Genomic DNA, 24,857 nt, shown 5'->3' with positions numbered 1-24,857 from the left:
AGAACAGAGGGATTGTAGCCCTTGCAAAGTAGCCCTAAAAATGGGTGAGCAGTCACCCAAAAAATTCTTCTTTTTATTTTCTTTTAAGAAGTGCAGTTATCTGCAAAATCTTGGGTAGTGAGAGAGAGGGGAATCCAAAATACAACCCTGATAGTATTTATCAACGCCTCATTTAGGGACAAGCTGATTAATTTTTAAGAAGTTCCTGTGAATATTAAGGCTGCTATTTGAGGATGGCAGCAGCTGTGTTGTGATCAGAGCTGAAGTTCTAACCACCTACACTGACAGTTCCTGAAAATCTGCTCCTGGGGTTTATCAGCAGTGTTCCCATTCTGTCTGTTTCTGAACCCAATGTTTTAAGTGATACTTACAGATTTTTAATTCTTTTTGAAAGAAGGTTAGCTTGTGTTTTGGAAGCACCCAAATGGGATAATTGAGTAAACCAGATGAAATAGGAAATAATTCAATCCAAACCAAACTTTCTGGCTTGACAACTGCCCTTACTTTGAACAAGATATGTTTTGCTTTCCTTTTTTATGTCAACTTTTGGCTTATAATCCCTTCCAATCCCTTCCACTGCATTATGAAATGGCTATTTAATATAATTTTGAAACCATCCATTTTTTCAGTCCAGAATTCCCTGAAGTTTATAATTTCTTCTTTCTCAATCCAAAGCCTCCCTATTGTAAGAAAGGCAGACACGGTAACAGATCTCTTTCTCAACATTGACAGTGTATTTCCCTGGATGCAAACACAAAGCTGCCTTGGGTAATCACTCATTAGGAACAGAGCACTTCGATATTAGAGAACCTGCCAGCCAACACAGCAACTGCAGGATAATAACATCTACAAAGATGAACACAAATTCCTTACCAGTTCCCGTAATTCTGCATGCCATCACACTACTGACCTCCTTGCTGTTGTCATCCAGTTATCTAGATTTCTAGCTAGTAAAAATATTGCTGTGATTAAAAATTGTCAATGAGTAACTAAAAAAAAAATAGCTAGGCCTCAGCTTTCTGCATCTGTTAGCACCATATGTTGTGGAGAATACCTGTGTGGTGAAAAGGTAATTGGAGAGGTAATTGGAAAATGATCTCCAGAAACTCACCACAGTCTGTTTCTTCTGCAACATTTCTAAATGCTCCACAAGTCCCTCGTCAGCAACATCAAAGGGCGTCTGGCCCTGGTGCAAAGGAGAACACAAGAGGATATCTGAGATGGCACAGTGGTAATATTCCAAAAAGTCCAATTTACCAGCACATACACTCCACATCCTCCCTCCCCAAATGGTGAGTGACACTCTTTCACTCCAGAGCAAGGAAACCCACATGACAGTGATCATGGAATCACAGAATCATTTTGGCTGGAAAAGACCTCTTAGAACATGTTTATGTTCAGTGAGCAGCTTTTACCAGGGCAGTGCAGCTCCCTGGTGGCTGCTGCTCAAACCCAACAGCCAGGACCGTGCTTGAGTTTCCAAGTTTCTAAAAAGGACACTTTTGTATTGAGAGGGAATGTGATCAACCTCTCCTTATGTTGGATATCAGGGCAAGGTTCTTTCTCCAGAGGGTGCTGGCACTGCCCAGGCTCCCCAGGGAACAGGCACGGCCCCGAGGCTGCCAGAGCTCCAGGGATGTTTGGACAGCGCTGCCAGGGATGCCCAGGGTGGGATTGTTGGGGTGTCTGCGCAGGGCAGGGGTTGGACTGGATGGTCCTTGTTTGTCCCTTCCAGCTCAGGAGATTTCTGATTCTGTGTCACTTTATCATCATGTATTTAAACTTTCTGAAAGACTGCCAGCAAGCCAAAAAAATTTGGATCCATTTCCACATCCATGGGCATTTATAAATTAAAATAAACCAGAAAAAATACTCTATTGCACAAACCAAGAAACTGGTTACATTTTCACCAAACTAAAGCTCTAAATGCCATTAGCAACCTGAAACTCAATGGCTACACGTCAAAAAATAAAAGGTAGCCTTGTCCATCTGACCCAACAAGGAGACGATTCTGGACTGGAAGGAGCAGGTAACACAGTAAATACAACAGTGGCTGTTTCAAGTATGGCATGATACAAGACCCCATACACATCCTGAACACTGAGCAGGAAAAGCACCCGATGGCATTTAAACAAAAAAATTCCTCACATTTTGGGTGCCAAAGAGCTCACCAGGCTGAAAGGGCTCCCCATGGGGCATTTGAGTTCCAGCAGTTTCCAGCACAGCTGGATGCACTTGAACACACAAGGCCCTCTCTTATCACATCCTCCTGCCTGCCTTCATCCCCTGGTGCTCCTCCCCCAGAGGCAGCCATGGCACACCTGGTCCAGTGGGAAGCAGCTCACAGACCAGTGTGTACATCCCAGCAGGGATGGGAACACCAAGAGCAGCCCTGGACAAGCTCTTGAAAATCCAAGGGCTCTTCAAGGAAAAACCTGTAACTGTTAGAAAGGAAATGGTTTTCCTCCTTTTCTTCCATCCTATTTTTCTTTGCTCATGTCTCACAAATCTTCAATTTCCTTTTTTATTACCAATATATAGAAGAGGGGGGATTTAAAACTGCCAGTTTCTCATGGGTTCACTTGTTTTCAGTGCCTAATACCTCAATATTAGTATATTATTTTGCACTTCAAGACTGTTTCTTTGCTGCTGTTTGATTTCTCAGGGTTCCACTAACTAAGGATGGCACAGATCAGCTCCTATCCCTTCTTACAAGCTCAGTGTTAAAGTTCAATCAGGTCCCATCTCCCATAATATTTGAAATCTTTTCTGTCTTCTGCCAGTCAAGATTCTTCATTTACTGATGTATTTAAATTATCCAGTGCACAGGCAAGGAGGATTGCTATGACTTTGTCATGCAGATGGATCATGATGTTGGATCTCTTATGAGACCCCACCTGGATCTCTGTGTCCAGCTCTAGAGCTCCCATCTCAGGACAGACATGGACCTGCTGGAAAGAATCAAGAGGGGCCCACTAAACTGACCACAGGGCTGGAGCCCCTCTGCTCTGGAGCCAGGCTGGGAGAGCTGGGGATATTCAACTGGAGAAAAGAAGGCTCCAGGGAGACCTCAGAGCCCCTTCCAGTGCCTAAAGAGGCTCCAAGAGAGCTGGAGAGGGACTTGGGACAAGGGCGTGGAGGGACAGGACAAGGGGGAATGGCTTTCCACTGGCAGAGGGCAGGGTTAGATGGGATAATGGGAACGAAATTTTGGCTGTGAGGGTGGTCAGGCCCTGGCATAGGTTGCCCAGAGAAGCTGTGGCTACTCCATCCCTGGAGGTGCGCAAGGCCAGGCTGTACAGGGCTTGGAGCAACCTGGGCAAGTGGAAGGTGTCCCTGTCCATGGCAGAGGTGGGATGAAATGAGCTTTCAGGTTCCTCCAAATACAAACCAGTCTGGGGTTCTATGATTCCATGATCAAGCAGAAGGCAACAATCACTCTTAATGTGGCTATAGAATACCCTGCATTAGTTGTGTACTGACCAGCTTGTTCCTGATGTCCATGTCACATAGAGCCTCAGCCAGGATGGAACATGCTTCCTTCACTCCCCAGTGAGCAGCAGCGTGGAGTGGAGTCCAGCCATCATTGTCCTGGACGTTCAAATTAAACCCAGCCTGGATCAGGAGCCTGAGGAAAGCAGCAGGATTCATCTCTGCCCATCAGGAATGACTTTCTGACAGAGCAGTTTCCCCTGTTAGGCACCAAGTGAGCAGCTTGGCTCCCTAATAGTCAGGAGCTTCTGGACTTGTTTATTAACCAAAGCAACATCCCACTTGATGTGCTTGAAACCATAATGGAAAGGGCAATGAACAAAAAGTGACTTCAATGTAAAACCTGCTGGAACATGTCAAACTGATAAGGTTTCCTTTCAGCATGTCCTGAACTGGGAGAACACCTTGACTTCTCATCTGGCATTGGTGACCCAGTCTGAACTCCTGCTCCAGCAGAGAGTCTGGACTGGCTCAGTTGCATCCCTGTGCCAGGGAGCCAAGCACACCACCTGCCAGGAGAGAGACATGAGGGAACTGGAGCTCAAGCTTGGTTCCCCAAGAGCACAAGGCCACAGTGGGGGGTGGTCCTCAAGGAGACCAACAGGACTGCCAGGGAAGCACCAGTGACAGTGACAGAGGTAAAATCTGTATGCTAAGCAACCCTCATTTGGATTAAACAACCCCAAATGCATTTTTTCAGAGTAGCCCTTGGATAGTTCAAGCAAATCTTCCACAAGTGGATTTGCCTGGGATCTTCCTTCCTTACCCTCACTGCTGTGCCCCTTCCACCCTCCCTTCTCCATCAGAGGAGAACAATTGTGTTTCACAGCACCTGGAGCTTGAATGTGTAACACCAAAACAAACACAAAAGGTTTGGGGTAGTCTGGAGCTCCAGAGCCATGTGCACACTGGTGTGGCAGTAATCAGGCAAGAGCACTGAGCAGCTCCTGTATCAAAACTATTATCCAAATTGCTTAAATAGTGAGCAACATCCTAGGGGAATTCTGCAAGTCTGGTAAAACTGCTCCTGAAAATTTCCATTGTGGGAAATTCCCCCATGCAGAGCCACCATTGCACAGCATGAGGGAAATCCAGCAGGACCCCAACATGGCATCAATGGCTTGGAAACTCCTGCAGCTTTACACCAAAGTGCTACTGTGCTAAAAAAAACACAGTCACAGCAGAGCAGCTGTGGGCTCCTCTGTGAAAGAAATTGTAAATTAGGTGCTGAGTTTCTGTTGATTTTCCAGCTGGCAGAAGGGAGAAACAGAGCTGCTAAGAGACTCAAGGTCACAGACAAATTCCATGTCTCATTTAGAGTTAGCTGGCTCCTGGCTGTCAGCCCCTTTGGTTTAAGTCACTAAAGCTTAAAGCTCTGGATTTGAACTTCAGCACAGCCATCACATACACAAGAGTGAAACAATGTCAGCTTGCTGTAAGATGTGTTTATCATTACCACAATTAATGCCAAGGAGAGGCTGTGCAGAACTAAGTCATCCTGCACACACTGAACTTCATCAAGGAGCACTGGATACACAACTCTCCCCTGACAGGTGACAGGACCAACACCTCCAATTCAGAGATATTACATTTCTATTCACATGAGCTGTGTTAGATTCCTGTTCTTGGGCACAATACAGGCTCATCACTCAATTATAAGTTCTAATGACTGAATACAAATCAGAAACATGAAGTACAGTAAAATGCTTGAGCTTGATATGAAACAGCTCTTCGACATCAAGTCATGGCACTTAAAATGATGAAACTTCCAGAATGGATTTTAACACGGGCAATAGAGTAAGCTTGTGTGTTGGTTACACACAGCCTGGCTTTTGGTAGCACACAGGCCACAGAGGTGGCTTCTGTGAGAAGCTGCTAGAAGCTTCTACCATGTCTGGCAGAGCCAATCCCTGATTGCTCTGAAGATGGACCTGCTGCTGGCCAAGGCTGGGCCAATTAGAGAGGTTGGTGACACCCCTGTGACAATAGATTTAAGGAAAAAATAAAAACAAAGTGGGCATGCACAGTTTTTCTTCTTGTCAGAGAAGAGGAGGTGAGAACATGTGAGGGAAACAACATGGAGACACCAAGAAGAATGAGGGGGAGGAGGTGCTCTAGGCATTAGAGCCAAGAATCCTCTGCAGGCCGTGGTGATAACCATAGTGAAGAAGTTGTGCCCCTGCAGTCCATGGGGATCCACAGGGGATGCAGAGATCCCCCCACAGCCCACAGGGATCCATAGGGATGCAGATACCCACCCACAGCTGGCCTCCCAGGGGGAGGTGCTCACACTGCAGTGGGTGGATGCCTGGAGGAGGCTGTGATCCAGTGATCCAGTGTTTCCAGGCTGGAGTAGCCTGTCCTTTGGAGGACTGCACCCCGTAGGAAGAGAGCTCCACCCTGCAGTGGTTTTCAGAGGACTGTGAGCCTGTGGGGGGAATTCACGTTGCAGCAGTTTTGGGAGGAATGCTGCTTGTGAGAGTGAACCCACACTGGAGAAGTTCACAGAGAACTGTCTTCCATGGGAGGGACCCCACGGTCTCACAAGGGAAGGACTCCTCTCCCAGAGCAGCAAAGAAAATCTCGGTGATGAACTCACCAAAACCCCCACACCCTGTCTCCCTGTGCTGTCAGGGGAAAGGAGGGAGGGGCTGGGGGTAAAAGGTGTTTTAAAGGCTTATTTTACTTCTCATTATTCTCCTCTGATTCTGTTAGTAATCTGCACTCTGCAACTTTAAGCTGAGCCTGTTTTGCCCTTGAAGGGTTTTCTCCAGTCCTTATCTCACCTCATGAGCCCTTCGTTAATTTTTTTCTCTCCCCTGGCCAGCTGTGGGAGGGGAGGGTGAGTGAGCGACTCCTGGGGCTGCCTGACATTGGGCAGTGTAAAACTATGACACCTTGGAAAGACTATTTACAAGAGCATGTAGTAAGAACACAACGAGGAATAGATTCACATGGACAGAGGGCAGGGTTAGATTAGACATGAGGTAAAAATTCCTCCCTGTGAGGGTGGGGAGGCCCTGGCACAGGGCCCAGAGAAGTTGTGGCTGCACCATCCCTGGAAGTATCCAAAGCCAGGTTGGACAGGGTTTGGAGCAACCTGGGATAGATGAAGGTGTCCCTGCCCATGGCAGGGGGTGGGACAAGATGAGCTTTAAGGTTCCTCCCAACCCAACCCAAACCAACTCAGTCTGGGATTCCATGAGCTCCATGTTCACAGGCAGCTCCAGTCACACATAAATAACAGAGAAGAAAGCTTTATAGGTGGAAAGCCTAATTTGACATTACCTGTAACAATATTAATGGTTTTTTTACCCGGAAATGCTACACTGGGCAGGTTTATGGTCACAATAATCTTGTTAGTGCCAGGACAGCAGAGCTGTGAGGTGCTGGAATCCCTCTGTCACTGCAGGAGCAGTAGCATGAAGGGGCAGAAGATAATGAGACAGGGGTGGACACCTCATTTTCCCACAAGACTGGTCGTGTTTGTGACTGTCATGCAGTATGTGTTGTCACTTTGTATGTCAACATTATACTTTTATCCCCTACTACTGTTTAACTTGCTAGTCCTGAAACTATTACTCTAACAGTGAAAATCAGACCTTGTGATTAGAAAAATTAGAGACCTCCTAATTCATGCTTCATTCTCCAAAAAGCTGTCTTTACTCCAAAAAGGCCTGGAGGTATGAAAGGGAATCCTCGAGACCTTGTGTATTTCTGGGTGAACCACTGTGGTTGTACGCATAAAACCACAGAGCCTTTTGAGAAACAGCAGCCTGAAAGTCTCAGTATGGAATAAATTTCTCTGAATGTAAAGCAAGATGTTTTCAGCCTTAATTTCATGCATCAGCCCTGGGAGGAGCTCCTACCTCATGACTTCAGAATATCCCTTGGCTGCAGCAACATGAAGAGCTGTGGCTCCTGTCCGAGGCTGCTTTATATCCTCAATTCTCCCACTGTTCAGCCACTGCCGGGCATCCTGGAGCATTTGCTGCTCCTCTTCTTTCCTTGACAGCTCTAGATCCACACCTAAGGGGGTGAAGCACAGAACAAAAGACAAAAAAGAGACGAAAGCTCTGAAGTACTTGTTACACTTAACCTACACTCCGTTTGCTATAAAATATTAGTAAACTATTTCTGATCTTCCACAAAACAATCAGCAAAAGCCTCTTCTGTGTCACTGACAAAGACTTCAAAAACTGCCTGAGTTAAAAAGCTACGCCAGTGATTGCAACCCAGTCCAATTAACTAAAAGCTCAGGTGTGCATTAAGGGTAGAAGGACTGAGTTCTACATGAACTGTGTCCCAAACTGACATAACAAAGTCATGAACAACAGCTTAACTGACTCAATTGACCTGCAGTGAGGGTATAATCTACAGGGAAGGTCTGAGGGCCCTCAGATGTCTCCTGCAAGAGCATGGTGATGCCAGCTCTGTGCTCACTTCATATTCAGGACACTGCATGTGACACACACAGGAATCTGCACTGCTCCAGAGGCATTCATGACAGGCATGCTGAGAGAAGTACTGAGTTATTCCACCCAGCAGCATACCCCCAGATTCTGACAAAACACAGTTTGAAATAATTTTGGCATTAGAAGGCCAGAAGAAATCTATGCTGATGGCCTAAGTAACTGCTTAGGGGCAGGTGGAGATGTGGAGAGGCAGGGGGATGATGTGGAAAGGGAGGTGGGTCTGGCTGACAGACTCATTAAACCAATGAGAGGCAAAACTCCACTTGTTTTCCTAAGTAGAGTTTTCACAGCAATGAGATCACAGAAGGACAATGTATCAATCACAAGTATTGATACTGATCCACACCAGATTAATCAGAGTAGAACTCTCCAACTCAGGAAAACATACAAATTAGAAGATGACAAATCTCAAAAATCAAGAAGGGTCCTGAAGAGCAAGTGTTGCAATGGATTAATACTTTCAGTATAAGAATCTCATGACTGCCAATTAAATTATGGGGCATTAGGTTTAAAACAGAACCAAAGAAAACATTTAACTCGGAGTCTGAGCTGTGAGACCCACTGTTGCAGGATTTTGCAAAGATCAGAAATAAACTGGCTTCAGACCAAGGACTAGACAAGTTTGTAGCTATTACACACAATTCCTGAACATGTTGGAGTTCCCAAGGAGCTCAAGTACACAAGCTCAGGAAACAGAAAGCCACAGGGCACTCACAAATACACAGAAAGCCAATATGGCTCAGGAATTTCTGGAGGCATAATGGCTGGAGGCTGGGAGGCCAATTGTACACACTTGAGCTGCTGTTACAGTCTGTAGCAGTCATCTGCTCACATCCCCCACCGAGGACAGGCTGCAGAGCTGGACAGATGCTTATTTAAAGTTCAACCCCATTTCCTCCAGCAATATGATCCTTTAAACTGTGAGATGGGAATCTTCATCTGGAGACAGATGGTTGTTTCAGGGTATCTTAGCAGGATGCCACTGATGTTGTGAGGCAATGCAAGCAGAATCCCAAAAAGTGTCAGGCAAAATACCTGCAGGTAAGGCAGATCCACTGCCCCAATGTCCTGTAAGGTTTCAACCACATTACTGTCATTTAAGGAACCTGAAGGTACACAAGTCCACAGAACCTGGTGAGATGCACACATGGGTCCCAAGGGAGCTGGTAGAGGAAGTATCTAAGTCACTCTTGTGTTTGAGAAGTTGTGGCAGTCTGGTGAACTTCTCATGGACTGGAAAATGGAAAACATAACCCCCATTTTTAAACAGGGACAAGAGAAAGACTTGGGGCACTACAGGCCAACTGGCCTGTCCTCTGTGCACAGCAAGATCATGGAGCATATCCTCCTGGAAACTATGCCAAGGCCCATGCAAAAAAAAAGGAGGTGATTGGAAACAGCTAGCCTGGCTTTTCTGAAGGCAAGCTGTGCATGACAAATTTGGTGGCCCAGGAACGTTAACACAGGTGACAAAGCACCGAGGGACTGATTCCTTCCTAACTATACCTTAAAAAATAAAGTCACCACCATGTGTCAAAATATATCTGATAGAGGGACTGGATTCAATCCAGCATGCAAGCAACCCCCCCAAACCTGCAGGAATAAAATAATCTAGATGTGAATCTTTGGGGGTCTGTAGCCCAAACACACACTCCAAGGAGAGTAACTTCAAAGCCAGATGAACCAGCTCAGACACGAATGCAGCTGAGCTTTGACCATGTCCAAGGATAGAAGCTCCAGGAATTCCTTGGGCTCCTTTTCCAACATTGCTGATGAAATTCACAGACATGATTTTAAACTTCTCAGACACACATGCAGACGTTCAACCACTTCTATGAGTATGAAGAAAATTTTAGACTGATAAAGCATTTCTCTATTTTAACATCAGTCCAAACCCATTCTTCAGCCAGGGATGTTTGTGCAGGGACAGCCTGGAGAGCAGCCCCTCAGCCAGGCACACCTGATGAGAAAGGGGATATGGCAGAAGAAATCTAGGGAAAGATCAGGATAAAGCATGTCACTCCAGGCCTGGAATATTCATTTCCTGGTCTCTGCCTTTGGCAGTCCCATAAATCTCACCTCGGTTTTATCAAGCCTTAGTGAAACAAGACCTTTCATTGATATCAGAGGTCAGAATTAAGTCTCACTTTAAAAGTAACTAGATCTGATGAATCAGATTCCAGGATTGTGGTGCCTTGCTTTGAAGAATCCCAAGGACAGAGACCAGAAACCTCCTGTATCTGCTCCACTGTCTGATAGCAAAGCAAAATTTGCCTGCTGCTTCCTGGGCCAGATCTCAGATCTCTTCACCAACAGACAGCAAGACAGCAGAATTCTCATCCAGAAACGCTTAGGGGTCCCAACTCTCACTTATTCAAGCCCTTCCTTTACCTTGTTTCTTGACTTGCTCCAGAAGCAGGTCCTTCATGGCTGCCTCCTCCGCGATGTCGGACGGGACCTCCCCCTCACTGTTCACAGCAGCCACGTTGGCCCCGTGGCTGATCAGGTACCTGCAGCAAGGACATCCAGGCCAGCACGTCACACCTCTGGCTTCAGAGCAAGGACACGGGCAACCAAACAGCACCACCAAGTATTTGCTTTTCTCATGCAAGTTCAATTACCCAATGAGGATCTTATTCTTAGCCAATTTCTAGACTAAAAATGTTCATTGTAAATGCAAGGTCTTTGCTTGGGGGCCCACAGTTTTTCTTTCTCCATAGTTACTTAAATACCCCTGTTATTGCATTAATCTGGTTGATTATCTTTTTCTTTTAAGAAAAGGAAATTTGACTAATTTTTAAGAAAGCCTCATCAAGTATCATCAATTTTTAAATTTATCCTCTTATAACTTTATGAAAAGTTCATTGAAGAACAACAGACATCTTCTTTGGCTTGTACATCTTTTAATCAGCAGAATTCTTAGAAGTAAAAGAAGCATCTGTTTAAGCACACAAATATAGGAGGGAGAGATTGCCTGGTTTTATAATTTACTTTCAATTAATTTTAAAAAATAGTCGTCTTAATTCAAATTTTGGAAACCTTCTGGTAGCTGTGGTGGACTAAATACACAAGCACGGTATGACTGGTAAAGAATAAAGGGTTGGTTGTTCAGCCTGGAGAAAAGGAAGGCTCCGGGGCAACCTTCTGGCTCTGCACAACTCCCTGACAGGAGGGGGCAGCCAAGCAGGGGTCGGGCTCTGCTCCCAGGGAACAAGGAATAGGACAATAGGAAATGACCTCAAGCTGCACCAGGGGAGGCTCAGGTTGGAGATTAGGGGAAATTTCTTTTCAGAAATAGTGGTCAGGCCCTGGCACAGCTGCCCAGGGCAGTTGTGGAATCACTATCCCTGAAGTGTTCAAAAAAGGAGTGGATGTGGCACTCGAGGTTTAGTGGTGAATATATTGGTGGTGCTGGATTGACAGCTGACCTTGGAAGTGCCCACTTAACCACAGCATTGCTCACACTAGTCTGTGGTAAGGAAACGCACTCACGGAATCCCAGCCTGGTTTTTGTCAGAAAGGACCTTAAAGCCCATCCAGTCCCCCCCTGCCATAGGCAGGGACACCTTCACTAGCCCAGGCTGCTCCAAGCCCTGTCCAACCTGGCCTTGGGCACTTCCAGGGATCCAGGAGCAGCCACAGCTGCTCTGGGCAGCCTGTGCCAGGGCCTGCCCACCCTCACAGGGAGGAGCTCCTTCACTACACATCCCTGTAGCAGCTCTCCCATTTTCCTTTTTGCTGGGCATTTTAGCTAAAGTATCTAATGAATCATAAAAGAGTCTAATGGCAACAGAAAAAGGCAACCAGTTGAAGGCTTCACCTTAATCCTCAGAAGTTCAGAAATCAATACCAAGAGAAAAGCACCTATTTTCAGCATTTGCTTTCCAAAGCATTGTGCAAGGCTTAGATTATTCATCACCTGTGTACCTGCTCTGAACAGAAAGGCACAGGAAAGTGTTATAAATACCCAGAACAGTGCCAGACTCACTCACTCTGCTATGTTCAGGTAGCCACACGATGCCACTGCGTGAAGAGGGGTCCAGCCCTCGTTGTCTTGTTGGTTCACATTGGCTCCATTTTCCACCAGGAACTTCACCATGTCCAGGTTCTCATCAATACAGGCCTGAGGGAGGATGGGAGGGGATGTCCGGGGGGCAGAAGGATTGAAGAAAAAGGAAGAGAGAAAAAAAATTTGTGTTGGTGTTAAATCAAACACACAACCCTCACTGGCAGTTTACTGGCATCAGGCAATATCTGGGTTGAACTTCTAATGCTGTGAGCAATCACACTTTAAAGCTTAGGGTAACTTCAATCTGTCAATGAAAACAAAAATTAATTTCAGAACTTTCAAAAATTAACTGTAACCCAGAGTTCCCAGATGGACAACCTCTGAATTTGCTCAAAATTCACTTTTCACCAGAGAGCTCCTTCCATTCTCCCACACAGCTCCCTCCCCACAGTGGGGCTGCTGAAATGATGGATCTGTGGTAGTTTTAGGTACAGCATCAAATCCCTCTAAGCAAGGCAAGCTGTGTATTTACTTACATTATACTGGTCCTCAAAATGTCAATGAATAAAGGTTGTAACACTGAACACATTGAGGCCTCACTAGGGGCACAGATGAGAAGGGAAAGCAGCAGCTCCAGGAGCCAGACTAAAGCAGCTCAGTTACAGAGGTAATCATTGCAAAAGCAGAGTTCTAGAGAACTTAACTTCTTTATTCAGCAGTATCTCTTTGTTTTGCTGAGTCTAACACAGGAAACTTTCCCTGCTTGTTCTACAGCCCCATGAGTTGCTGAAGAGAATGACAGCCCTTGATTAGCTGCTGTAGTCACTCCTGAGCCTGCATTTACAGAGAGCTCCCTGCTTTGAAGTTGCCAGAAGAAAACCTAGCTTGATTTTCAAGTCTCAGCAGTTCTGTTGGGTGGAATTCCTCCTTCCTCAAATTCCTGTCTCCAGCACATTCTGTGTTACATTTACAGTTTCACTGGAAGCTGCTATTCAAGGATGAGCTGGCAACTTAATACACACATCCCAATGTGTGCGCCTCTGCTGGGAAGCACCAGGCATGACCAGGAGGTGCAAGGACTGCTTTTTACTACATGTCCGTCCCCAGGCAGAAACACAGCTCCTCATTACTAGAGAGGGAAACAGCTTGTCCAGGATTCCTCCAAAATCCCAACATTTGATCCTTTTGCACAGCTTGATGTGGGCACACCTGTTGTTTACAGCAGTCAGGTGACTCCCACATGATCCATCTAAAATGAGCAGCACTGACTATCCATCCATTCCTGTCCCAGCAAGGAAAAAAATGAGGAAATCCTCTCGAACCAATATCCACACACCCCAAAAATAAACAATCCTGGTTTATCCACATGTTCTTCTGTGCTGCATTGCCCAAGTCAAAGGAGAGGCATGTCCTGGATCAGGACAACCAACTCTTGTTATTTTTACTGCAAAGAGAGTTGGACTGGATGATCCTTGTGGAGCTTTTCCGACTCAGGACACTCTAGGATTCTCAGTGCAAGTCCATCTACGATCTCCCACCCTCAGTCCCAAAACAGTTTTGTCCTGTAAACCCTGCTCTGAGAGGCTTCTCTTAGATTATTTCAAGAAGTAAAACTGGGGACAAAAAAACCCAACACAAACAAAAAATCTTGGGGACTGAAGAGCATCACCATCAGGCTGGAGGAGCCCCAGCTCCGAGCATGATGGGGCAGGACATGGTTACATCTCAGCAATGTGGGTGCAAACCAGGTTCTACCACCAGCCTCAGGAGCAAGGCTTTGGTGTTCTTTTAGTTTATCTGGTCTGACCCCCTGCTCAAAGCACGGCCAAATCTTGTTAGATCACACGACTCAGGGCTTGCTTCAGTTCATTCTGCTGAGATGGACACTCCCTATCCCCGTGCTTCACCACCCTCTCTGTGGGTAGTTCTTCTCACAATCTAACCAGGATTTTCCTTGCAACTTGTTCCTTTTGCTTCACCAACACAGATGTAGCCTCCAAGTCTCAGCACGTGATGAGGACAGGAAACACAAGTCAAATATTCCCACTGTCCAGGAGAACTGCAGCGTGCCCAATGTGCATGTGATTAATTTTAAGACACTGTAGAAAGGATAAGAATCTGATTTCCATAATCCCACAAACCACACAAACAAATCTATGAATGTCTTCTGTCTGCACCAATGCACTGAAATGCAGCAGGAAGGCAAAGGAGGTGATGCACACAGAGGTGCATGGAAACACACGGATCCATAATAATCCCTCTTCAGCTCAAGGAGAAATTCTTAGAGAATTCAAGTCTGATCCTGCAAAACTCAGATCCAATCTCTGTTTTGCTGCCACTCATATTTATTGTGATTTACTTCAAGCTTTCCCCCAACACACTTCAAATAAACTGCACTTAACATCTTCCTGATGAGTTATTTACATTTTGACCTGGAACACCACCAGTGTTGACTTCATCTGAAAGCATATTGCTCTGGAAATAGCCAGGAAAGGTTCGCCCACGCAGTGCTTTTCTTTTGGGTACAATCCCTTCTGGCTGCCCACAGTGCTGGAGCCTCACAGAGGAATTTTATCAGCCGAGGCAGCAAGGTGGATGGATGGTTCCTGCCTGTGCACACTCACTACTCTGCTGGGTTTGCTCAAGTGTTACCTGTAGCTCGGGTGTGAATCTAAATTTAGACTGAAGAATGTCTCTAGAGCGTGAGCTTTGTACATATTTGATAAAGAATTTTATTTACATTGTTTATCAAATACACCCACTACATCTGCACAGCCTGGGAGTCAGCCAAAGGAAAGGTACGGTTCTTGCCCAAGCCACTGGATAAAATGAACTCTAAAGTTAAATGCCTGTTTAAAAGCATAAAAGAGCCTTGTCACTCTTTTAAATTTCTCCCCATTTTTGGCCTTGCTGTTGTGCTGTGCCCACCCTGCCTGGCTCTGATGGAAGGCATGCTAGAACCAGCAGGATAATGGGATCAATCCCCACCTGCTCCTACACAGAAATCTGCAGTGATTTGCCTCTCCCGCCTCCTGCAGAGAGCACTCGATGATGAGGAGCCAGGGCTCTGTGGGTGCTGACAGCACCAGGGACTTCCAAGGGAGCCAGGACCATTTAACACTTGCTGTCTGCACTTACCACCAAGAGAAAGCCAAGTGCAAAGGTCTCCAGAACCTTTATCCTTAATGGAGCAGGAGAATATTCTTTAATATGTAAGAGTAATAATCCTCCCCCATTCTTCTGTAGTTCATGAAAAGCTGCTGTTCAATGTATGTGATCAAGGAAAAGCTGCTGTTCCACGTATGTCATCCAGCCATGGAACACTGCCTGGCAAATACTGATTTTCGTACGAGCTGATGACACACAGAGATGGAACTGAGACAGAGTAACATGAACAGTTTTTTAAGTGACAGGTATGACCATGCCTACCTCAAACACCAAAATACAAGATTTTTTTCTTTGTTGTATCATTACATGCAACTAATTGGCTGAGATTTGAAAAAGTGAGGTAGAAAAGGAGTTTCCAAAACTGGCACTAGACAAAAAGGTACTGAGTAACTCCTGCTCAGCTCTGAAAATCTCATCATGGTGCCATGCAAGAAACTATCAGGCAAGGGATTATTTACACAATTTTTTAGTCAAACATCCTAAAAGAACACACTTCTCAGACCTTAACATGATAATGACATGTTTAACACAACTCAGCGTAAGAATTATGAGGTCAACAACTTGGATAATGAGTGAAACTGGTAACTTCTAAAGATCTTCTGAACTTTAAGAACTTTAGAAAAATGTTTTTAAAATGTTACAACAGATTAAATGGCAACTTTTAGGGGTTGCAATATATTTCTGTGTTTACTTTTAAGGTATCAACTGATTAACTCTGATGTTATCAGGGAATTCATACTTGCACATACATTAATGGTATTAATAGTTTCATACATGTCACCATTCAACCAAGATACACAGTAAAGAACAAAATTCTCACTGTTTAGAAGAACTTAGGGCACACATTTGTCCAACTAAAATTTTTGAGAGGCCTGACTGTTGATACCCCTCCAGCACATCTCTGCTGTGTGTTTTCTTGTGCAAATTTACTGAAATTTAACATGTGAGTCAGCCTGCAGGAAAAATGGCTCTCCTGGGCTTCAGGGGTACAGCTCACCTTCAGGCTGAACAACTGGGTTACCTGAGGTTACTGGAGGAAGGAGAAGAGGACAAAGAGGAAGTAAAGGGGTAGATATGTCCTCCTTTAAGTACTACTAATCCTCCCACAGATTTAGGAGAGTGGATAAGTTTAGTAACCTGAGAGGATCTATTGCTATGCAGAGCTCTCCTCTCTTATTTGATCCGTCATTCCTCAGGAACATGGTAAGGACCACAACCTCGGGGAGCAAAGTCACAAAGCAAACACCTGCCCTCAGCCTCCAAAGGGAAGGGAGACAGCCAAAAAGAGTTGGTTGAGAAGTAATGTTGCCTTTTTGGTGGGTATTTTCTTCATGTGAGGAAACACTCCCTCTCTTAAACTGCCCTTGGAATTGGGCATGAAGAAAAATAGAGGGATAGGCTTAATTCTTTCCATTTCAGACCTTGCTAACCCTCAGATATTTGGTTCACACGTAGGAGAGGCTAAAAGCAAGGTTAACTACAAAGCATAGCAGTTTTGTCTTTAAATTTTTAACTCCTTCTTTATCATCTGCCTCTGTACAAGCTCTAACACAACCTGCAAGGCGATGTGACAGGCTGGGAGTACAGGGTGAGTATCTCTCCCTCTCATCGTGGATCTTCAGCAGGCTAATCTCTTGCCACCCCTGTATTTTTCTTGGCAGTAGATAAGCTTCAAGGGCTTCTGGAATGGTACTAATATATTACAGTTTTAGCAGTCCTTGATGCAAACCACATCCAGTGCCCAGAATTACACTCAACACGCAAAGAAAGTTGGCTCATAGGATTTAAATCTGAGGCATTGCTGGGCAAGTCTCCATCCCCAGCTCATGGTGTTCCTCCAGCTCCTGGCAAGAGACCAGCATTTAGCAGTTTTTCCATAGGGAGGAAGTGCTCAGTTTCTAAAATTTGCAGATATGGCATATTAGCTTACCCCCTTTGCAGTGAACAGGTGGAGCCCTTTCCAGCCAGGGACGCTCGCTGCAGATTGGAGTTTGCCAGGAGCTGCTGCCAAGGCATTCTTCTTCCCAGCATGAAGTTTACATTACAGTAAGGAAACGGAGACACCAGGAAATGGGACAGAACAACTTGGCTTGTCTGGCAAGGCTTGTCCAGCAACCAGACAAAATCTGATCTTATCTTGAATGAAACCTCATTATTACAATGGTGTTGTGTTTGCTCTTTCCTCTGAGCACCCATAAGGCACAAGCACCACTGAGCCCTGATGAGTATCTGCTCCAGCTGCCTGCCAAGGGTTTGGTTTGCATATCTCCTGAGCATCCCCTGGTTCTGAGATAGGAGAGCAGTTGATGATGAGATAGGAGGTTCTGAGATAGGAGGATCCAGGGAGGAAAAGGAGACAGATGGGATGAGACTGAGGCTTCAGAGGACTGGGAATCGAGCTCCAAGAAGGTGTGAGCAGTGTGACACTGTTCACTTTCTAGGGGTGCAACACATCTAGCAAAGCCCCAGCCTAGGACTGGTGTTATATTTCACTACATGTTAGATACACACAGGATAGCAGTGAGGAGAGCATCTAAATCACCTCACAAACTCCTAAGAAATTGCTTGGGATCAGGTGAGAGGGAAAAAAACCAACCTTTTCACCTCCACAAGGAGAAAAGTGGTTACAAACCCAGGAGAACACAGATGCCAGGCAGTAACTGCACATCCACAGCGCTGTCACAGGCACCCATGTGGAGGTGGTTGTTTTCTCCATAACTTGCCCAATTGTTGGTGATTTAACATAAATACAAGAATAACATTCAGTGCAGCTGTTTGCAGGAAGAACAACTCTGGCCAGCATGTCAGTGAGAGCCACTCAGCAGCAGGGCCATGTCCTGCCCTGTGCCTGCACAAGGTGCTGGCCCTGCCAACGGCAACACCTGTAACAAGGGGGAACCTGGCTGGGAGCACACGGCTCTGCTCCCTGCAGCCCCTCTGAGCCAACAGTCGGTTTACAAACAATATGTCACATCTGCCAGTGTCATATGATCATGGGATAAAGCAGCATGTAGACACTTGGCATCAGCCAGCCAGGAAACCTGTAATAACTGCTGTGGGTTAACTTTGGCTGTATTTAATGTCCTGGTGCTCCCAATGTGGTTGGTTGGTTGGGATTTGAGAGAGAGAAGCCATGCACTTGCTCCAGGCACAAGGAAAATGCAGAAAGGGGGAAGCAGAAAGGGCTGCATGCTTGGCTGCTGTGTTACGTGTTTCTACTATGAATACCCAGTCTTGTGACAGAACCCAATCTCGGTGACTTCTCCGTGCACCGAGTGAAAATCTCATAATCCTACCGTGTCGGATCCTGGGGTAGCAATCCCCATGATTCCCACACGGAAATCATACTTGACAGTTCCACTTGTCACACATAAATGCAATATGTAAACTGCCTGCTCAGGCACATGCTGGCTTTTGAAATGGAGTATGAGCTGCCAGGCGAGGAGAGGCCATGCTTCAGCTCTTCTTGATTACTCCAGGAAATATCCATCTCCAGAGCCCCCCACCACTATGGTGCCTCTTGCCCTGTGCAAAATGCTGCTGCTGCTAAATCAGATTGCTCATGAAACCCCCATTATTAATTCTTCTACCAGACTCTCCTCCAATCTAGAAATCAAGTGCTGAACCATGTTTACACACCCAGCCCTTCTCTGACATGGTTTACTTCCCTCTGTTCCAACACTGATCCAAATTTCTGTAACTCTTGAGTCCTCTGAGATTCTTCCACACAACCCACATCCATCATTCTTGCACTGATCTTCAGGACCTTTCTCCACACGTCCATGTGCCCAGAAGGCCACTCCATCCTTCCATCTGGTGAAACCACTTACAATTCAGATGGAGAGACCCTCAGAGCAGGGACCATCTGCTACTGCTTGAAGAACATCCAGCTCTCATCACACCCCAGTGCCAGTCAGGTACAGAATAGCAACAGACACACCAGGGAATCACTGCAGTTGAGAAGTACCTCTGGAGACTCCTAATCTAGTGCCTCCAGTATCAGCAGGGAATCCTCCTCGCCCTTCTGGCCTGTGGACTTCTGTGTGGATTATCATAAGCATGTGCATATATGTTCATATAGACATTCACAGACACATTTATTCCTTGAAAATTCAGGGAACTTTATAATTGTGGGGAAGGACTAGAAGACATAGATTTGTGAAGCCATTCTGATTCAGGCCAGACTCACCTCCACAGCTTTGATGTTTTATGTGCCCAAGCCTCTGGCTTTTGCCTCCTAAATGATGTCCTCATGCTGAAAACCTGATGTAGACTCATTTGAGTGACAGAGGCTGCACCACCCAGGAGCTATAAAAAATTCTGCATCAGACATGGGGTGAAAAAAATCGGTTTCGTTTAAACAAACCAAGGGGAGACAGCACACTCAAATTATTAAAAGGTTTGCTCTGTGCTAAGCGAAGTTTCAGACTGAATACAGGCCATCAAAAGCAGTAGTCTGCAAGTAGAATGGTTTCTGAGTTCGTGAAGTGCAGTCTGAATTCAGCCCAAGATCACCATAAGAGCCCCAGCAGGTTTAAGTCCAGCTTGCCAGGGTTCCCCCTTCCCAGCCATGTGCTCCCACACCTTGCCTTGCACAGGATGAGTTTCATCCACATTTTCAAAATGTGCCCCGAGGGCGTTGCCTGCCCAGGCTGGGTGGGTTGTGCTTCTCCTTTCCCACTGCCTGCAGACCAGCACAGACCCAGCAACACCAGGTGAGCTGAGCCCCACCCTCCAGGACTGACCAGCAGGCACAAGACAGCCCTCCTCCAGCCAATATCTACCACGTCACTCCTTAACCTGAGTTTTGAGAGGGTTTTCTTTATAACAACATTTTCTACAGGACTGGTGTAACAAGACCACTTTAAAGCTCTGGAAATGGTTGAAGGGCTCCTGCAAACCAGAGGCCAACACTGACACCAGCAACACCATTAACTGTTACACATTGGGCTGGGAGCACTGGCAGGGCAATCCACTCATGCTGTCACAGCACAGCCAAAGGGATTAAATGACAAGTCTCACTTCTCGACTGTTCTCCTGTCATAAGTCTAAAATACATGGAATAAGGTTAGCCAGGAGATAGAGGGAGTCCATCATCCAGCAAATGCAAGGCAAGAGTAAATACGTGATGTCAACACACACCTCAAAACCACAAACAAAGGCAGGGCTGATGACAGCTGAACAGCATCAGGGGTTAAATCTGGGAGCACAGAGAGAGGAGTTCACAGAAAACAAAGGGAAAAGCGCTCCCAAAATAGCCTGGCAACTGTCAGCACTTGGACTGTCGGCACTGGAAGCTATGACCTTGCCATGGTGTCCCATGATCACAGCTCTGCTCTTAAGGGGCTTCTGTCAGAACCGGCACTGCCCAAAAATTCCACCTCCAAGTGATCCCATATCTCTGGCAGCACAGATTACACTCACCAGTGATTTGGGGAACAACAAACAGCTCGTACTGCTGCTCCTGCAAAACCACAGAGCTTTTGCACCTTCTCTCTCCCCAGCCTTGGCTTCTGCATGTCCTCATGCCTTGACACGCTGCACAGGCACTTCTGTACCACCAACCCAGCCTTAAAATCTTTATGCTTTAAAATTCTTGGGAAAAAAAATCTAAAAATCTAATTCTGAAACAACCACATTGGAACCAGGAGAAAGAGGTAAATTCTGCTTTAAAAAGAACAAGAGGAAAGGGAGCAAAATGAGATAAAAAGATTAATTTTCTAGTCTGATTAATTACCTGTGGAGGTTAATTTCTTTAACAGCAGTTGAGTCTTATTTCTCATGTAAGCAGGAAGAGAAATGTATGGATTATGTCAGATTTTTCCATTGGAAAAAGCCCCACACACAACAAGAAGTACTCAGCAGTATCCATGTCAGTCATCAAAAGAAACCAACAACGAATCTCTTACAATGATCAGCACAACAAAAAACCCAGCAGAGCACATGGAAGAGAGGAATATGTGCAAAGGCATAATTATGCCATGAACGTAGCATTTCCAAGATGAAATAGCAGCATGAAATGTCAGGTGGAGAAGTGCTTTGAATAGAAACCACACTTTGAAACTATTTTGAAACTATTTTGAAACTCCCCACACCTTCATATATGTACTGGGGCCATCAACTTATTTACAGGGAGCTAGATGCAAATACCTGCTGCACTAAAGCAGAGATGGCTTGGCTAAATGTCTGTGGAGTTCTTTCCAACTGCCAGGACTCCTGCATGTGCTGCAGTGATGGTGCTGCCAGTGAGAGCTGAAGCACCACACTCCGCTTGTCCCCGCCTGGGCAGGACCTGCCCTCACCCTCGGAATGCCAAAGCTTCCAGCTCGGCTTCTGTGAAGAAACAGGAGCCACTGTGGGAAGGAGAGAGAAGGTCAGCTGGACACTCACACTCTGTGTTACTGAAAGAGAGGGAAATGGGAAGAAAGCTAAATTGCTTTGCTTTTACTCTTCTAGGATGACAGGCACAGGCACGCAGCTCTTTGCCTCTCCTTGAACATTTCTAATCAAAGAGCATTTTGGCAAACCTAAGATCAGCATCGACCACACAGACATGGATTCACTATGCAAAGAGCCCCAGGGACCAGGGAATGGTCACAGCCCCAGGGCTGCCAGAGCTCAAGGAGGGTTTGGACAATGCTCTCAGACACAGAGTAAGATTGCTGGGGTATCTGTGCAGGGCCAGGAGTTCGATTCCATGATCTCTTCCAACCAAGGACATTTTATGGTCCTATGAACCCCTCCAGCCTCACAGTATTTGTGCTCCCATGTGTCCAGCAACTTGCACTGAATTCACCTCTCATCCAAACAGGACCCAAGACATTGATTTTCCACTTCCACAGCGCTCCTCCTCTGCAGCCGACTGACTGGTTTGCCATTTGTGTTTACAGCCCACAACACAGCTCTAAACCAGCACCAGGCCATGTGGGACTGACTTCAAAATTCACCCTAGACCATCATTTTACTCCCTCCCTTTCCATCATCACCATCATCCCACTAGCTCCAGCATGATTTTTAATACCCATTATTTCAACAGCAGAGGCTAATGCTTGGTACCATCTGAGAAGAGCTTGAAATGAGTCCAGTACGTGATCAACTGCCAACACTAAAAATAAAGTCTTTCTGTCACTAAAAAGCAGGGACTGCCAGTTTTCTAATGGTGTGGAACAGCACTGGCTTTTCAAGTCTCACCAGTTTAGTCATTCTGACCACTAAGTATGTAATTTCTCTCCCCCTCAGCCAGCGCTCCCTGGCACTTGATCAAGACAGTCTATATAAAACCTTGCTTTCAAATTACTGACATTTTCATTCCTGCCCAAAATAACTATGTTTTATAATTAGAAAACTCACAAGCATTTCAATCCTGTGTGGAGAACGGAAAGTTAGGTACTGCAGGTTTGCTTAGCAAAGAAATGTTCAGCTAACAATCCTCTGTCCTGACAGGAGCTCCATCAAGGGCTACACTGCACTCTTTAATGCAGTTCCTTAAGACTTCATTTTCACAAGTAAATATAGATATGGTTCTGCCATCATCTCTACAACAAAAACATATCCTAAACTTCCAAGATGCAGCCTTAGATCAGCTTCAGCCAAACCAAGGTGGTGTCCTGCAGGCCGGGGCTGACACTCGCCCCAATGCCTTGCAGGGCCGCTGGTGGTGGCTAAGCAGCACAGTATGGCCAATGCCAAATGGGGACTCTCCTGGTGAATAATGGGAGGAAAAAATGTAAAATCACTTTGTGGCCCACTTGGAAAGGTGGTTCCACTCACATCACACCTGCTGGAAGGGCAAGGTGGGGTGGGAAGGCCAGGCAGGGCCCCTCTGCTCTGGCAGAGAATCCTCTATAGGAAGAGCCTCTCCAGGTCTTCTACCCCAGCAGAGACATGGAAAAACAGCTGCAAATGATTTTAGCTACAACTTGGCAAACTAAAGGTGAGATTTGTGTTGCCTAACTATAGACCCCAAAGGCAGACAGAAAAATCTCTGTGGATCACTCCAGGCTTTCTTTAGTCTCTGCCGTGGCAGGATTTTGCAGCAGGCTCTGCTGAAGCCAGGGCTGCCCTCATATACCTAATACCCTGCCAGCAGACCCTCTCCCCCAGCAAGGGCACTGACACTCATTTGATACCACACTGAACAGATCCAGGAGCTACACTGGCTCACAGTGGGACCAGATAAGCACTTGCACTGGTGTCAAAGGCACATGACAGGAGCGGCAGGAAGGGCAGGACTGAGACAGTCTTAAGCTGCCACATAATACCTTGCTTATGTCAAGACAGACAGCTCATGCTGCCTACAACCCAGGGAAAAATGGATTTTTCAACACAGAAAGCATTCAAGTCACTCAAGGGCCAGTACTGCTTTCACAGAAACCAGCTCTACCGTACAGACATCAAAGTTCATGTACGAGAAGTTTCATGAACTCCTGCAAATGCCAAAGACGCTGAATTAGCACTAAGTGACTAGAAACCAGTGGCTGTGAGCAGAAACACCTCATCACAACTACAGGTGAAGAGCAAGAGCAGATTCCTTGGAGCGATTCATTGTCAGTTTATTCACAAACAGACTGTCAGGCCCATGATTCCCATGCACAACTCTGTCTTGCTGTCTGGCTGCCACATCAAATTTTGTTTCAAGATCTGAATTTTACCTTTGTGGCCGGAAAAAAGAAGGTGGTATATATAGAGAAAAACATACAGTCAGTAATTCTATTTATTCATTTTCCTTTCCAGTCAGGCAGCATGCAGTAAAGTTTAAATCTGCTACTTTGCAGTTATATATTCAGAGGCTAAAACCTCTCTAAGGATCAGTCCATGTCCTCTTAGAGGCAAAAATCATCCCCAAACAGATGTGTGGCAGCTTGCTTGGGCATTTTCCAGCCCTATGCCACTCAAAGCCTTCTCAGTCAAGCAAACAAGGGGTTTTTCTGAGTTTTGCCACTTCCTGCCCACACCTGAACAGGAGCCTGGCATCCACCATGGCTCAACTGCCACAGTAACTATTCCCAGCAGGAAAAGGCTCCACATCAATCAGAGGACACAGAATTTTCTTTGAAGCATAACAAATGATGGAGCTGACAAAGAGGGGGCTGGATAAAGAAATCTTTCTAAAAATAAAGTGATTCCACACTATTTCTGAAAGGCCCACAATTTCACAGTATTTCCATTTCTAGTGCCATCATTGGGATTTGCAACATCACTTATCACAGTGCAGCTTTAAGGAAATGCTTTCTTTTAAATGCTGCTGAAACCTTAAAATAATTAGATATTACAGCAGAAGTTAAGTTAGGTATTTTCCCAAAATACAGGAAATAAACCTATCTAAACACAGCAATTTAAGCCTGGACTACAACTGGCATTTTTAGTGTAGCAGGTAAAGGAGAACACAGGAGTTCATGGTCCTATGACAGAGTCTGCACATCCCTTCACAGAATCCCAGACTGGTCTGGGTTTGAAAGGAACTTAAAGCTCTGAAGCACCTTTGCTCTGATGCCAGGCTGGGAGAGCTGGGGGTGTTCATCCTGGAGAAGAAAAAGCTCTGGAGAGACTTAAGAGCCTCTTCCAGTGCCTTGGCTCCAGGAGAGGCATGGGCAGGGACACCTTCTACTTGCCCAGGTTGCTCCAAGCCTCATCCAGCCTGGCCTTGGACACTTGCAGGGATCCAGGGGCAGCCACAGCTTCTCTGGGCACCCTGTGCCAGGGCCTCCCCACCC

The 24,857-nt window shown here is 45.9% G+C and overlaps 1 protein-coding gene across 6 annotated transcripts in view; it reads right to left on the bottom strand.

The window, feature by feature from the left end:
- The window catches only part of PPP1R12B (protein phosphatase 1 regulatory subunit 12B), a 133,707-nt gene that overhangs the window by 87,573 nt on the left and 21,277 nt on the right, over positions 1-24,857 (bottom strand). For all 6 annotated transcript variants that reach the window (XR_005259783.1, XM_038162791.1, XM_038162793.1 and 3 more), the window contains exons 2-6: positions 11,960-12,090; positions 10,359-10,477; positions 7,362-7,521; positions 3,484-3,628; positions 1,112-1,186 (exon numbers count right to left, since the gene is read on the bottom strand). Coding sequence is in view for 5 of the 6 variants with exons in the window: in XM_038162791.1 (XP_038018719.1) it covers positions 1,112-1,186; positions 3,484-3,628; positions 7,362-7,521; positions 10,359-10,477; positions 11,960-12,090 (630 nt within the window). In the remaining variant the exon portion in view is untranslated. The remainder of the gene's footprint in view (positions 1-1,111; positions 1,187-3,483; positions 3,629-7,361; positions 7,522-10,358; positions 10,478-11,959; positions 12,091-24,857) is intronic.

Source organism: Motacilla alba, chromosome 26, assembly GCF_015832195.1.
Source record: "Motacilla alba alba isolate MOTALB_02 chromosome 26, Motacilla_alba_V1.0_pri, whole genome shotgun sequence".
NCBI classification, from domain to species: Eukaryota; Metazoa; Chordata; class Aves; order Passeriformes; family Motacillidae; genus Motacilla; species Motacilla alba.
This window is presented reverse-complemented; position numbering and strand designations above follow the sequence as displayed.